Here is a 17482-nt window from a genome sequence, read left to right as displayed (position 1 = left end):
GATAGACTATGATAAGACTTCATTTATCATTCCTTTGTCTGATGATTATTATAATTACTCTTCTATATGTTATTTTCGGTTTTTCTTATACCAATAATGATGATCATATGCATGATCATTTAAACTTATGTTGATATTCACATATACGATCTTGCTGTGATCATATTCCTTGATTTATATATACATAACCTTGCAAACAAATCCCGATTAATATCGGGTTCTTAACCAATGCTTAAATACCGATTAACATCGGTTATAAATCGTAATGCACAGAATACCAATTAGTATCGGTTGTATTTATTAAATACTACACACCGATTGGTATCGGTTAACTACGATTATGGTTTGAAGAGGCACGATCAAGTATTATCTTGATCGGCCATGTCTAATAGACATGACCGGTCAAGGTATTACTTGATCCCCTTTGCTTGCATGCATGCATATATATACTGATCGGTGAATGTTGGAAGATCATCGAAATTTATTAATGCTCTCTCTCCATCTGCAACATACAATGTAATAATCAGATTTATTATGTAGTGAATTGACAATTACATGAAAGATACAATAACATTATACATTTTGCTCATTGAATAGAAAATTGAAAACATTTACATGGTATCAGAGCCAAGTTAAAATCGAACCCGCGGCTCTTCAAATTTTGTGTTAAATTCAAGTCAAGAATATATCCAACATCACATTTCTCCAAATGGCCAACACTATCAGATTTGAAGATAGACTCGGTGGAGGCGATGATTTCTCAGCATGGAAGTTCAGAATCAAGATGATTCTAAGAGAAAATAAAGTTGAATCATTTGTAAAAGCTGAAACCACAGAACCTGAGACTGAACTTGACAAAGCGACATAGATAGAGGGGAATGAAAAGGCCATCAAAATCATAGTTGATGGGGTGAGGAATAATATTATGCCCATCATAAGGAAACATGAAATGGCCTAGAACATGTTCAAAGCGCTTGAAGATGCATTCGAGATATCCAATGCAAGTAGAACCTTGGCTTTAAAGACAGAAATAAATCATATAGCTATGATCAAAGGGGAGTCAGTCAATGCCTACTTCATGCGGATATCAGCCCTAAGGGATGAGCTAGCAACCCTTGGATATGAGATCCAAAGTAAAGAATTAACACTCATTGCTCTAGATGGGTTGCCTAGTAAATGGGAAACATTTGTCCAAGGCATCAGTGCAAGGGCTAAATATCCAAAGTTTGAAAGGTTAAGGGCAGACTGTCTCCAAGAAGAATCAAGGTTAAATAAGAAAGGGATCAAACAAAAGAATATAGATGAAGATCTCCAAGTCCTAAATGCAAACTCCAATAAGAAAAGCAAGAAGAAACAATTTAGGAAGAGGAAAGGTCGTCAAGGCAAGAATATCTCCCAGAAGGATCTCTCTCATATTCAATGTTATAGGTGCGACAAATTCGGGCACTATGTTGCTAAATGTCCGGAAAGAGCTAAACAACAAGCCACATTTGCCAGAATTGGAAAATCAAAGGGAGGAGATGACTCCGAGAAGTATGTACTCTACTCAGCACTTACAAACCAAGCATCAAACAAGGTTAACTCATGGGTGATCGACAGTGGCTCATCCAGACACATTACAGGGTTTAGAGAAGTGCTAGACTCCATGGTAGAGGAGAATGATGAGGAAGTGACTATCGGAGATGACTCTACACATCCAGTCAGAGGAATTGGAACCTGGACCATCAAACTGAAGTTAGGCATATCATTGCAGCTTAAAGGAGTACTATATGTACCAAGCATCAAGAGAAACCTAGTCTCCATCTCACCACTAGATGATGATGGGAACAAAGTGACCTTCATGGACAACAGAGTGTTGGCTTGGCCAAGGAATTCATCCATTAAGAAAGCTAAAACCATTGGTCAAAGACAAGGCTACTTATATGAGCTGTGCATAGAGCCCAACCTAGCCTTAATCCATGAAGTTGTAGATGCTAATGAAGTTTGGCATAGAAGACTAGGTCACCTGAATTTTAGAGCTTTATCATCAATGGGAAACCTTGTCACAGGTCTACCCAAGTTAAAGTAGTATCATTTAGGGGCATGCAAGGGATGTGCCCTAGGTAAAAATACTAAAGGTTCTTTTCAAAATAGTACTAGGAAAACAAGTAATGTTTTAGAATTAGTCCACTCTGATGTATGTGGACCTATGTCTGCATCCTCTTTAGGGGGATTCTTGTATTATCTAATATTTGTTGATGACTACTCTAGGAAAACTTGGATCTACTTTCTGAAATGTAAAGAATCAGAAGAGATCCTTAATAGGTTTAAAAAATTTAAATCACTAACAAAAAACTCCTCAGGAAATAAAGTTAAAACCTTAAGAACTGACAATGGGGGGGAATACACCTCAGATTTGTTTAAAGATTTTTGTAAAAATGCTGGGATTAAGAGGGAGCTTACTATACCTTATAATCCTCAACAAAATGGGGTAGCTGAGAGGAAAAATAGGACAATTGTAGAAACTGCCAAAGTTATGATCCTAGATCAGAACCTCAATACCAATCTTTGGGCAGAAGCAACCAGCACTATCGTGCATATACAAAATAGATGTCCTCACTCTCATCTTGAAGATAAAACTCTTGAGGAAGCTTTTACTAAAGTAAAGCTAGATATCAGCCATCTTAGGATATTTGGGTGCCCTGTGTATTTTCATGTACTTAAGGAGAAAAGATCAAAACTAGAGCCTTCTGGAAAAAAGGGGAATACTTGTTGGGTATAGTGAAACCTTCAAGGCTTACAGAATCTATATACCTGGTTAGAGGCATATTGAACTTAGTAGGGATGTAATTTTTGAGGAAGACTTAGCCTTCAAAAGAGCCCAAAGTTCCATGGAATATGAAGTCCATGTTCCTGCTGCTAGCATAGATGAAGATCCTACCCCTGAGCTTCAAATAGAGAATTTTGAGGAAAATGAAGGTGAAATACAAAACCCACCTAGAGAAAATCTCAAGAAAAGACCACTATGGGCCACCAAAACTATAGAAGAAGCTCAGAAGTATGCTGCCCCTTCAGGAACCTTTAGAGAAAGCAAAAGGCCTAACAAATTTACCAACTATGTTGCCCTCATGAATGATCTTTCAAAAGCTGAACCTACTAATGTATCAGATGCACTTAAACATCAAGTATGGAAGAATGCCATGTCTGAGGAATGCTAGTCCATTATGAAAAATGATGTTTGGGAGAATTTTCCTAGGCCAGGTGGAAAATCTGTTGTCTCCTCCAAATGGCTCTTCAAGATCAAACATGCTGCAGATGGCAGCATTGAGAAACACAAGGCTAGATTTGTAGCCAGAGGGTTTTTACAAAAGGAAGGAATTGACTATGAAGAAACCTTTGCACCTGTAGCCAGATATACCTCAGTAAGAGCAATCTTAGCCATTGCAGCAGCAAAAGGATGGAAAGTACATCAGATGGATGTAAAGACAACATTTCTTAATGGAGAGATTGCACAAGAACTATATCTAGAGCAACCTGAAGGGTTTGAGATTCATGATGTAGAATCTCATGTATGTAAACTCAAGAAAGCTCTTTATGGGCTTAAATAGGCTCCTAGGGCCGGTATGAAAGAATTGACACTTATCTCTCAGGGTTAGGCTTCTCAAAGAATGGTGCAGATCCAAATTTCTACTATAAGCAAGACAAAGGTGATATGCTGATATTGATTTTATATGTTGATGATTTGTTAATCACAGGAAAAGATCACTTCATAGATCAGTGTAAGAAAGACCTTGCTAAAGAATTTGACATGAAGAACTTGGGACTCCTTCATTACTTCCTAGGTTTGGAAGTATGGCAGAATTCTGATGGCATTATACTAAATCGGGGTAAGTATACCTTGGACATTTTGAAGAGATTTGGAATGCTAAACTGCAGACCCATGACCTCTCCAATGGAAACAAACCTTCATAAACTTAAGGAAGTAGCAATAGAATCACAACCCTCAGATCCTACTCTATACAGGCAAATGATTGGGTCCCTGATGTATCTGGTAAATACGAGACCAAATATCTGTTATGCTATTAATGACTTGAGTCAGTTTATGTGTGAACCAAAGGAGATGCACCTGGTAGCAGTAAAACATATCATGAGATATCTACAAGGTACCCTAAAACTTGGTCTCAAATATGAGAGAGTTGAACTAGATTTACACGGATTCATAGATTCAGATTGGGCTGGAAGTGTAATTGATAGGAAAAGCACCTCAGGATGCTGTTTCAGTTTAGGTTCAGCCATGGTATCTTGGATCAGCAGAAAACAATTATCGGTAGCACAGAGTTCCACTGAGGCCGAATACATTGCAGCCTTCATGGCTGCTTGAGAGGTAGTATGGCTTAGGAAGTTGCTTGTGGGGTTATTCGGTGAACCAATTAAACCTGCAGTTATTCATTGTGACAACCAAAGTTGTATAAAAATTTCAGTGAATCCGGTGTTTCATGACAGTTCCAAACATATTGAGATTCCATATCATTATGTGCGAGAAATGGTAGACAGGAATGTGATCCAGTTGGAATACATTTGTACAAGAGATCAACCAACAGATATTCTTACCAAACCACTTTCCAGGGTGAAAGTTGAGCACTTTAGAAAAGGTCTTGGTATGATTGAAATTTAATTTGCTTTGTACTCCTATACTTATTAAGATGTTTAATGGGTAAAGTTCTTTGTCGTGATATGACTTTTATGGGCTCTACCCCCTGTGTACATTTCTAAGAGGTGACGATCTCTCAGATAATGAACACTTGTATGTAGACATTATAAGGTGACAATCTTATGATGTTCAAACCAGTTATCATGTGGGATCTCTGGTATGCCATGATTGTGTTGTGGTAGAGACATTTGGAAATGTCAGTGCACATACCACAATTTGGATTTAATTACTCTTATGTATTTATCCTTAGTATTGCTTACTTTGCAATATTGATATCATGTGCTTAGGTGATATCTTGTCATCACAAGTTGATGTGATGAACTTTTGTATCACGTGTTTAGGTGATACTTCATGTCACGTGCTTAGGTGATGTGATTTCTTGTATCATATGATTGGTGATACTTCATGTCACATGTCTAGGTGACATGATCCCCTAGAGAGTAAGATTATAAGACTACATAAGGAATACTGCCCATCATGAGAAATGTGATGCTAGATATGTTGTCTTTCATTTATCTTCCCTAGCTAAGAGGGAGTGTTGATACATGATAGCCTCAGTAAGATAAATGATTGAATGAGAGATAAATGAAGTCTTTCATTCAATCATCTATCTCATTGATAGACTATGATAAGACTTCATTTATCATTCCTTTGTCTAATGATTATTATAATTACTCTTGTATATGTTATTTTCAGTTTTTCTTATACCAATAATGATGATCGTATGCATGATCATTTAAACTTATGTTGATATTCACATATACGATCTTGCTGTGATCGTATTCCTCGATTTATATATACATAACCTTGCAAACAAATCCCGATTAATATCGGGTTCTTAACCAATGCTTAAATACTGATTAACATCAGTTATAAATTGTAATGCACAGAACACCGATTAGAATCGGTTGTATTTATTAAATACTACACACCGATTGGTTAACTACGATTATGGTTTGAAGAGGCACGATCAAGTAATATCTTGATCAGTCATGTCTATTAGACATGACCGGTCATGGTATTACTTGATCCCCTTTGCTTGCATGCATATATATACCGATCGGTGAATGTTGGAAGATCATCGAAATTTATTAATGCTCTCTCTCCATCTGCAACATACAATATAATAATCAGATTTATTATATAGTGAATTGACAATTACGTGAAAGATACTATAACATTATACATCTTGCTCATTGAATAGAAAATTGAAAACATTTACAATTGTATCCACATGTAATTGACCATTTTTGCTTGTTTGGATTCCATTGTAATCCACTAGTGGCTCTGCATTTTCTATGCATACTTGTCCATTGAAGAGGTGTTGATTTGAGTTGTCTCTATTGGTTGCATGTTCTATTCATGTTGTCATCTCTACATTTCAGCAGTGCATACATCTAGATAGACTGTGTTGTCCAAATATCGTATGCTCTCACCTTGACCACATTGGGAACTTGGTGATCAAAAAGTGCACAGACTTGTATTTGCATTTTCTATATTGAAAAATAAAAAAGTTTGGTGTGGGGTTAGTACAAGGGCAACATTTGCCATCTTTGAGCAGGACATCACCAATGCTGCATAAAATCTATTTGTCCTAGAATCAACTTGAAAAAGAGTGGGCATTGATTACAACCAAATAAAACTCTCATGATTTTGCTGGAACTTTGTGAGATGTTGTATATGAAAATTAGCCTTGAACATGACATAGAATTCGACAAGTTACACTTTCTTGAAGCTCCTACAGAGAGTGTGAGATGGATTAGAAGAAAAGTGAAGAGGTTTGAGACTAAGACCAAAGATTTAAGAGTGCAGAACATAATTAGAGGAACTTTTAACAGACTAGAGAATAGAGTTGCTTGTTTAGGATTGGTCCCTTCCGTAAGAGCCACATTAGATGGCAATATATTTTATACTGTGGTAGCACAGATTCATCATGAATTGAAGCACAAACATGGAGACAAGGAGAATGAAGAGTGAAGTTTGAAATAGAAAAACTCCAACATGAATACAGAGAAATATTGCCACAAAGAAGGTGTAGAGAATGGTGCGCAATCTGTTGCAATGAGTGCCACATGAGGAATGGAGTCCTAGTTATCAACTACCATTCCCTGCTATCAAAAGTAATTGTAGAACAAGAACAAAAAGATCAGAGATAGCTGCATGGTAGAAAGAAGTCAGAAAAGCTTACTCTCTTGTAATTTTGTTAAAGACTACACAAATTTCAAAAGTTACGTACAAGTGGTCAAAGAGACCATGAATATTCAGACTGAGAAGACAAGGTATAAAAATAGTAGTCATATGGGCAGGGAAAAAAGAAAATCAAATCTGAGATTCTAGATGATAAACAATAAATCCAAGAGACAGTCCAAGATATAGAATATATTAATAAACAAGCAAATGATATTGTGTCATGCAGGTTAGTGATACCACCTGCACCAATATGAGAAAACAAATTACGCAGGCTAGATCTCTAGGTAAGCAGCTTGCAAGCAAGTAAAATTTGAAGGTAAGGAAAATAAAGAAAGGGACCTATTATAAAGAAGTAATTGTTTTAAGGCTGGAAAAGGTTGATGCTTATAAAAGAACTGATGGCTGTAGGATAATGTTACCCATGGAATTGCTGTTGAAGGACAATTGAAATAATTACTGATTACCTATGTTACCCCGAGTTTCCGGAATGGGGACGGCAGGGGACTGTTTGCCCTCTCGGGTGAATAACTTAAGGCATAAAGAACATAATGCAGACTAATGCCGTAAATATCAGACAAAGGATATCAGATGTTCTATTCATAATAAGTGTATGTTACAAGTTACATTCCGAAGTATAAAAGGGTATTGAGGGGGTGCGAGCGCCAACCGTTGCACCGCAATTACCACCCCTCGGTTGCCAACTAACCAAAACAATTACACATAATTAACTAATCTTATTCCCGTGTACAATAATGCCGCCAACATCATCCCCCCCAAAAAGAAAAGTCGTCTCCAGGCGACTTACAAAAATGGAGATAATGCAACCTATACAATAGACATATCTGAAAAACTAGGGAGGGGGCTGAGGAAGCGTCCCTGAAGCAGAAGGGTGAGATGCCAGTGTCTGGGCCGCCAAGCGAGTGCGGAGCTCATACACCTGCTGAGTGCGTGTAGTCACATCTCGCTTCGCCACCAATACTTTCTCCAAAGCTGTCTTCACCATGTGTGCGGCTTCCAGCAACTCCTCTTTTGTATCCACTGCCTCCGTTGCCCAGGTCGCAGCCGTCTCTGTGCAGGCCATCTCTAGCTGTGCCAACAACTGAGCCCTCTCGGCTGCCCATGAGGCCTGCTGGCTAGCCACATCTTTCTCCAACGCGACGCGTGCAGCCTCGTGGGCCGCAGACTCCTGCTGTGTATGCCTCAATGTATAATAGGCATCCCGGTAGACCTGCTCGATCTCGCGGACAACTGCCGTAACCCGACTCTCTACAATGGGCTGACACAGCCTCCAAGCCTGGAGCATCTTCTCTGTCTCCGTAGTCGGCCACCCCTGAGACTCAAAGCAGGTAGCAAAGGCTGCTGGGCAGCCCACCCGCATAAACTGTAAGACCTGCTCTAGCTCCACCACCACCTGCTGCAATGCTTGTGTCTGGGCAGCAGCCACCACCCGCCTACCCCTCGTCACCATATCAGCCATGTTAGCTAGATAGGTCTCAATATCCTCCCCCATCTGCGCCGAAGGCTGTGAAGTCCCTGGTGGAACGGGCACAACTGTATCCTGCTGTGAAGGTACCTCCTCCGCCTTAGATCGGGAAGTACTTACCGCTTCCTGGGTGCTCCTTTGTGCCAACATTTCCTTCGTCACTTCAGCCTTGGCCTCCAGCGCCTGCTGCTTCTCCGTGCGAGGGTCCGGGTATGTGGCCTTCTTTGCCTGTGACCGTGTGATTGCCAATACCCGTTCCTCCGTCCTGTTGATGTTGAGCAGGTTCACTCCAGACTTTGGGCAAGTTCCATCATCGTGGTCTCTAGGGCCACACCATTTGCATAGTTTTTGTGGAGTTTCTTCTAAGGTGCATTCTCTCGCAAAGTGGCCCCATTGATTGCAGGCTCGGTACTGGATCATTGGTCGTCCCTTTGCATCATATTGGATTCGGCTTCTATTATTATTATTGGCCCTCCCCCCTCGCCGGTTATTCCGGTATCCACCAGATGATGCATTATTGTTGGCGGTTTGCGAAGTTCCGACGGCCGGTTGCTCTTGTATGAAGAGAACTTGTTGGTTCCTGGTTTTCATATTGTAGGGACATTCCTTTGTCAAATGTCCTGCAATCTGACAAATGTTGCAGAAAGCCTCCTTGGGGCAGGACCCCTTGGTGTGTCCGTCACTCCTACAGTCGGTACACCACACGTCATTTTCTTCTGTCTTACTTGTACTCCCTTTCATGGCTTTGAATTCTTTCAACATTCGTTCCATGTCCTTTTGGAGAGCGTGCACCTTTTTACTCAATTCGCCACCACTGCTGCTTTCCTCGTCAGAATCTTCATCATCGTCAGATGAATATTTATTACTTTTCTTCTTCCTTGATGTTTTGTATTCGCTCTCTAGGTCCATCGCCCTATTATAGGCGTCGTCATATGACGTCGGAGGTACAATTTTCATTTTTTTCCGTAGGGAGGATTTCAATCCTTCAACGAACCATCGTTTTTTCAAGCCCTCAGCCGGTTGGCTTTCCATTTTACCCAACAATTCCTTCAGTCTTCTGCTGTATGCCCGTACTGTCTCCTTGGTACCTTGTTTGGTATTATATATCTCTGTTACAATTTCGTTGTCATCACGGAGCAACCAAAACTCCTCTGTGAATTCCTTCTATAGGTTGGTCCCCGTGGCCACTTTTTGCTTATCTACATCGGAGTACCAATCTATGGCAACTCCACCTAACGTGGCTGGGAACTGTTGTATCCAGTCATTCTGGTCTGTCACTCCATTGGCAGACCAAATGGTTTCACATGTATGGCAGTGCCGTAAGGGGTCTTCCTTGCCGTACCTTGTGAACTTTGGCAATTTTTGTTTACTCGCCATCCCTGGTCGTCTTCCTGGGGGTGTCTGTGGCCCTGCGCTGCTTCCGTGGCGTTGGTGGTGTGTCCTGCGTGGACGACTGGAGGTACGGTGTTTTGCCTATCGTGTGTGGCACCTACACCCGTACGGTTGCCCTCCCCTTCGCTCTCACACGCGCCCACTCCTGCTTCCCGTTGGTGATCTTCACTCCGTGGCGTAAGGGATAAGTTTCTAAACTGATCCCGAGTCTCCTCGACTAGATTTCGCCGTAACCTTGTTTCTTCCAGAAACTCTTCGTGGCTCCGCGTCCTACGATGATCTGGCGACGCGTAGAAATTTCCGTTGGCCTCTGCACCCTCCGTGACACCTCCTTGGTTCCCCTCGGGCCCCCCTTCGGCAGGTCGTCCTTCGGCAAGTTGCCTCAGCCTCCGTCTACGTTCTACTTGCTGCTCCAGAATCAAGGCCCTTTGCGCGGCCTCCCACTCGTTCGTTTCTGGTTTTTTATTTCTCTCTTTATTCAATAGGTTTGGCATTAATTGTCGCACATTCCCATAACTCACAATACATAAATCAAAACATGTTTTTATTAATTCATCTGCTCAAATACAACTCGTGTCAATGACACTTTTATTTGAAAATAAGAAGTTCAAGGTTCAATTCCCTCCTGGCCTGGCGCCATCTCGTTCTGTTTCCCGTCGGTTGTTCTCTTCGTAGCGTTGCAGGATTTGTTGTCGTCGCTCTTCCTGGGCAATCTCCTCCAGGCGGGCCTGTTGTGCCAGCGATGCCTGTGCAAGCAATCGGGGGAGGTGGTTCATCAACTGGTTTACTGCCGGGCTAACCTCCAGCGCTGTCCACACGGCACTTGGTGGGATTTCTACCTCCACCACCTCTCGTCGAACGTAGGTCTGAATGGCTACCTGGAGCAAAATTGAAAATTCTCGCGTTGCCGTGTCTTCTCCTGTGTAAAGTTCTATTCGCGCGTCGTCGGCCTCTGGGTTTATTTCACCAATGGGTAGGCCCATTGTGTCTGTGCGCCATCCGTGTCTTCCGTTCCTAAGTACGTCTAGGCGACGACGCCAAATGTTTGCCCTCTCGGGTGAATAACTTAAGGCATAAAGAACATAATGCAGACTAATGCCGTAAATATCAGACAAAGTATATCAGATGTTCTATGCATAATAAGTGTATGTTACAAGTTACATTCCGAAGTATAAAAGGGTACCGAGGGGGTGCGAGCGCCAACCGTCGCACCGCAATTACCACCCCTCGGTTGCCAACTAACCAAAACAATTACACATAATTAACTAATCTTATTCCTGCGTACAATAATGCCGCCAACAGGGATAGGGGTATGTGTTTCCGGGACGGTGATTTTTTTTGCCAATTTTGGGGATGGCCAGGGGACGGCTATATAAAAATAGGGAAAATTAAAATATATAGTGAAATTTAAAATATTCATATAAAAACATGGATTAAGCATGCACATATACATTATAGAACCTTAACATGTAAGAACTAGCAAAGTTCTTATGCCAAATTTGTGTTAAATTGAGAGTCAAAATCAAATTGCTTATAGAATTCATTGTGAAATTTCAGAGTCAAAATTCATTGTCTTGAGGAAAGGTAACATCCCAAAATATTACTATTGATCTTGGATTTACTTACACAGCAAATGATATAAGAATGACACTATTAGGAACCCTATCAGCTTAAGAATAGTAATTGCAGATAATCTTTTGGCAGCAAATTTTGCTGTTATAAAAATGGAAAGCAGCTCATTAAAATGGTAGCAAGTCATGTTGTGGGGATTACTTATTGGGTATCATTTTTTAAAGCCACATTTATAGTGGATGTCTGTAATTTTTCAGGTGTTGTTATTGATAGCTGTAGGAGTTCCTCCATAAGCTATCTTGATAATTTGTCCTTGTATGGTGCATTCTAAATGCAATTCTGTAATGAATTTGAGTGCTTGTTTTAGTATAGGCTATACAATGGAAACAGAATGGCTGGGTTCCCAAGTTACTGCTGCTTATTAGGTGGTGAAAGGCAATCATTACCTGTGGAGTTCCTCAATAAGCTGTTTTGATAGCCATTCCATTTACAGTGTCTTCTATATGTAATGCTATAACAAAGTTGAGTACCTGTTTTAGTATATGATCGTACAGTGCCTTCTAGATGTAATCCTATAATGAATTTGAAGATATGTTTTAGTATATAATTTGCTTTTTGGCTAGAAATTGGGATTAAGTTGTTTGGAATTGCAAGTTAGTGCTTTTTATTTGTTGAAGAATGCCAATGATTGCCTATGTTTGAACGTGTCACCTATAGTCTTCATCTGTCATAAACCATTGGAACTTTGCTAATAGCATTCTCTGAGATATCTGTACGCATCATGATGGTTAAATGTTTTTTTAATTTATTTTTATGTTTTAAGAGGAAATCTATTGATCAATGCATAGTGTCTTCTTGATATAATCCTATAATGAATTTGAATACTTCTTTCATCTTATGGTTGCTTTGTAGGCTAGACAGTGTAAATGAATTAGTTGAAATCCCAAGTTAGTCCTGATTATTTTGTGATTGATGTCAGTGGTTGCCTATATTTGAATGTGTTGCTGACAGTTTTCATCTGTGATGAATTCTTTGGTTTTTTTTCCACTCCCATTGTGCAGTTTATCTGCATGCATTGTCAGTGAAGTGTTCCTTCTACTTTCCATTATTTTTAGAAATCCATGTGTGATAATCTGTAACTTTTGTAGTCTATTTCATGCTGGAGTTTGTCATGGGCTGCTGTATATTCTTCATTGTATTCTGTTATTGGTGTAACTTCCATTTTTCCAGTTATATTCTAATTTGGGCAACATAATTTTGAGTTCTATGTTTTGTATTTTGTCCGTCACATTTCTCATGTCACTGTTGTTGTAATCCATGTAGTTGGAACTATTGAAGTTTGAGTGTTTGAATTAGAGTCTTGTTATTTATCAGTATTACATTTTTTTGACTTGAAAATATTCATTTTTGAATGTCTTTGAATTCAGTTTATTCTAAGTTGACAAACTATTTATTGTAAAATTTCCATGTTCCAAATTATTGAAATATTTTCCATGTCTTGGTAATGAAGAATGTTTGTTTCAATAAAACACAGTTCTAATTAATCTCCATATTTGGGGGATATTAAAAGAGTTTGAGCATTGTCATTGATAATTGCTTTTGTTAGTGGCATGTACATAGATGCATACACATATCAAATATTGAATTTGAGATATTTTTCATATCTTGGTAATGCAGAGTGTTTTAATTTATTAAAACACTTCTTGATTGATATATATGTATAGGCCCATGTGGATGTGTAAATATCAGTTAGGATCATTGGTAATTGTTCTTATTTCTTACACATAAACAAACGTATATGATTGTATATGTTTATAACTTCATATATGTGTACATGAGCATGTATTGCTGTGAAGTTTTTTAATAGCTAAGAACAAATTCTTTAGCATTCCTGTGAATTTTGCATCGTATAAGTAGTGCAAAATAACTAAATGTCTTACATTATTTTGCTTTCCCATTTTTGTGAATTTACTCATTGTGGATACTTACTTAGGTTGTTGAAATTTTATTTTCATGTTTAATGTATAATTTGTTTGAGTTAGAATTTAAAAATAGATGTGGTGGTTATGCAGTAGTAGTGACTGTTTTGAATCTTGATAATGTCACAAAAACTGACAAATGTGTTATATATTATGTTATTTCAAACACACTTTCGTATGTCCATTGCTGGTTTATATATTATGTTATTTTTTGTTTGAATATTTGTTTATTTGTTGCCCTTTGGACATAAAGGGATGGTAACTGCAATAGCAGTTATGTTGACTCAAATTGTGGACGGTGTTATTCAGATGCCAGAAAAACACTTGGGAGACCTAGAAACATGGAAAGAAGCCGAGGCAGCTTTAGCTGAAGCATTAGATTCATTTGGAAAGCCATGGCAGGTATTCAATTATCTTTTCTGGCTTAATTTTAAGTCCCGTCATTTATGTATTGTTTGGATTATCTTATACCTAGTCATGAGATGAGTTTTATTATGCTAGATGGCCACAGTATTTAATTAATCGAGTCTTCAATACTACTTCAGGGCATGTCTTCCTTAATTAAAATTGAGTTTTAGAAACTTTACTTTCAGCTTTTTATAGTTTAAATTATAATGGTTTTACACACATTAAAAACTCGTGCAAACAGATGCTAGCAAGTTACTTGCACATCGGCTTGCCCACCCAAATCGACCAAAAACTTGTGTCTAACTCACCAAAAACCAGCAAGTCTGTGGCAGAATCTGACCTGGCATAGAAAATAAGTCTTATCATTGATAGTTAGTTAAGACTTAAAAGTAATAAAATTATAAAAATGGCATGTGCTATGAGGGTCCATGTGGTCTCAAAGGCCTTAATTTAGTTTTGAACCATCCCTGTATTGTGACAGGGTACCTGCTGGGGGCACTGCTTTTGGGCACTGATTTAAAGATTTGTTTGGGCCAACGTTTTTTGCGGATGAAATTTGTAAAATATTAATACAAATATGTAATCTATAATCATATGACACTATGATGTGAACTGATCTTGTTTTTTGATCTATAAATGAGGGAAAAACTATTTATGAAGTATGCAAATTCAGTTTTAACTTTTATGCATTTTTTAAAGTTTATTCTACAAGTTTGTGTTTTTATGAATGTTAAATTTTTTTTGCCAAGTTTTTGTTCAATCTGAATCAAAATTTAAGCTTGCCGAGTCTGAGTTTTTGAATTATGCTTTTGCAAATGCATCCACTCTCTGTGAATTGCTTTCTTCATTTAAGTTCTTGAATTTTTATTTTGGGGGGTGGTTTCTGTTTGACATATTCTGTTTTTCCTTGTAAATGGATACATTCTCTTCTACAATCTATCTATTTATTAATTTTGCCTTTGACAGGTTGATGATGGGTACATTCGCTTCCACAATCTATCTATTTATTAATTTTGCCTTTGACAGGTTGATGATGGCTTTAAACTTTAAAGTACAATGCGTAAATTGTATTTAGCTTTATAGATGGATGGAATAGATACCGCATACCTCTCTAACATGTGATAAAAGATGTTAAATTCTAAAAATGAAATTAATATTTTGAAAAATTAACACTGGGTTTGATTTTCATAGAAAGGTGTCACGGAGGAACATATTTTATTTCTCATTTAGTTGATTAACTTTCAGTTGTTATGCTATTCATAAAATGAAGGTGGGTTCGCTAAGATGCCTGTACGAACTCCTGATATTTTATTGCCCTCACCTATCACATAGGGCAAGTACCAAACAAGCTTTGAACTAATTGAGGACCTTTTTGACTGTGATCTTCTAAAAAGTAATACAACAACATATTTCGTACTATCGATAAAGTGAAGGTGGGTTTGATGAGTGTCGATTCTCAAAGATGTCTGAATGGACCCATATTATTTTAGTGTCCTCACCTACCATATAGGGCAAGTGCCAAACAAGCTATGAACTAATGAAGGACCTTTTAGACTGTGGTTTTTGAAAGAAAGGGTAACGTAGAGAACCATTTTATTTCTCGTTTGGCTGGTAAAACTCTTAGCTGTTATGATATTTTCATAGAGTGAAGGAGGGTATGACAAGTTCTTGTACCCTAAGATGTCTACATGAACTCGTGATATTTTATTGTCCTCATCTACTCATGGGCAAGTATCAAACATGCTTTGAACTAATTAAGGACCTTTCAGACCATGACATTTTGAAAAGTAATACAATAACAATTTTTTTCTTTCATGACTATCCATCAAGGGAGAAATTTAAGCATATCTAACTATTGTCTTTAATATTATAGATAGTTTTAATCTGATAGATATTTGAAGAATTATTAAAGAAAACAATGACTACCCTCTGAACAAAGGAGTATGTCTAAACTTCTATGTTGAGTATGAAATGCTGTTAGATGGAGAATTTCAGGCAAAGTATACATTTTACACTCTGCCACTCTTTGAGCCTCTTAAAGTATGCAATATGAAAGTAGGACTTGTTGAGATATAGGGTTTTGGTCTATCATATGTTGTTACTGAGTGCAGTCAGTATGAATCCAGATAAATGAAGGGGATGGAGCATTTTATGGGCCAAAGATTGACATTACTGTTTTTGATGCTTTGAAAAGAAAATTTCAGTGTGCAACCATTCAGGTATTGGACCTGATGTTATTTATTCTGCAATTTTATTCTTGTATCTGAGCTAAGAATTGTCTGATAAGGGATGTGTGTAACTGTTTTGTAACAGCTTGATTTTCAGCTTCCAAAAAAATTCAAATTATCTTACTCTGCAGAGGATGAAGCAAAGAGGGAGGAACCTGTTATGATACACCGGGCAATACTTGGTTCTGTTGAGCGCATGCTTGCCATCCTTCTTGAACATTATGCAGGAAAATGGCCATTCTGGCTTAGTCCTCGCCAAGCAATTGTATGTCCTGTGTCAGAAAAGTCGTCAGAGTATTCACTGAAGGTTGGTCAATTTGAGTTTGCTTAATTGCCTTTTCATATAAAGAAATAAATTTTTATTAGGTAAGTCTTCAGTGTTCGTATGGAGTGTAAGTCAGCTTGAATTTTCTTGTTTAGATTTAATGGAATTTTGTGTGGACCTGGTATGCTCTCTCTCCCTTCTCAAGTATACTTTCGTCTTGTTGTTCGAGAATAAAGATTGTTAATATTTATTTGCATTCAAGTATTATTTGTAAAATATTTGCCTGTGATGCAACTACTGCCTTGGTGTATTTTTTTCTTAGACAGCTATATAAAATATAGGGAAGTTTTAAATATTATTATGAAAACATGGATAAAGCTTGCAGATATACATTATATTCATATGGGAACATGGATAAAGCATGCACATATATATTATGATTATATAACCTTGACATATAACATTTGTGTTCAATTGATGCCCTTGTTTGACTGCCAATATTGATTGTATTGATTAGTCTACTCTAGCCATTCCCATTGATGTTCATTTCCAGCCCAAGCATGTTAGTTTGAAGGAGTATGACTGGTTTTCAGCCCAAAAAGTATGGTCCAGTACAGGTTGTACCTCTTGCAAGTTGTGTATGATTCTCTGCATTTCTTGGCCTCTTTGTTGCTATTTGGTGGTGAAGGTGGTGTAGGTTGCTGCTGGGTAATGTTGGGAGGTGTTCGTTGATGTTTTGAAAAGGTGTTTGATGAATTTCGTAGCTGTTTTGACCTGCAAACATCAGATCTGCAATTAAGTTTGAGCTTTGCACAATGGTTTCCAAACTTGACATTGATCATTCCGGCACTTGTTTGCAAGTAGTTCATTGTTTCTTTCTGGTTGGAGGATATTTTGATAGTATTCTATTAGTATTATGAACTGCAACCACTTCTGTATGCTCTACCAGGTTCTCAGTGTTTCTGATATTGATTAACAAGCTGTTGTTCATATGTCTAAGTGCTTTTGGCTATGATTCAGACCTGCTTACCCTTCATATTAGTGGAAAGTCCAATGTTGTAGACCTGCAACCACTTTTTTACACACTTCCAAGTTCCGAGTGTTTGTGAAATTTATTAATTGACTGCTGTTTCTTTTTTCTAAGTGCTTTTGGCAGTGATTCAGACATGTTCACCCCTCATATCGGTGAAAAATCCAATGTTGCAGACTTATAATTGCTTTCATATGCATCTGGGTTTGGAAAAAATTGGCAAGCAAATACTTATCTCCTACCAC

General features: G+C 38.2%; 1 protein-coding gene across 2 annotated transcripts in view; it reads left to right on the top strand.

Moving 5' to 3' along the window:
* The window catches only part of LOC131029612 (threonine--tRNA ligase, mitochondrial 1), a 174094-nt gene that overhangs the window by 129012 nt on the left and 27600 nt on the right, over positions 1-17482 (top strand). For both annotated transcript variants that reach the window (XM_057960168.2, XM_057960167.2), the window contains 3 exons: positions 13616-13708; positions 15841-15933; positions 16028-16249. In XM_057960168.2, coding sequence (XP_057816151.2) covers positions 13616-13708; positions 15841-15933; positions 16028-16249 — 408 coding nt within the window. The remainder of the gene's footprint in view (positions 1-13615; positions 13709-15840; positions 15934-16027; positions 16250-17482) is intronic.

This window comes from Cryptomeria japonica, chromosome 3 (genome assembly GCF_030272615.1).
Source record: "Cryptomeria japonica chromosome 3, Sugi_1.0, whole genome shotgun sequence".
In the NCBI taxonomy this organism is placed as follows: domain Eukaryota; kingdom Viridiplantae; phylum Streptophyta; class Pinopsida; order Cupressales; family Cupressaceae; genus Cryptomeria; species Cryptomeria japonica.
Note: the sequence above shows the minus strand (reverse complement) of the source record. Positions and strands in the feature narration are given on the sequence as shown.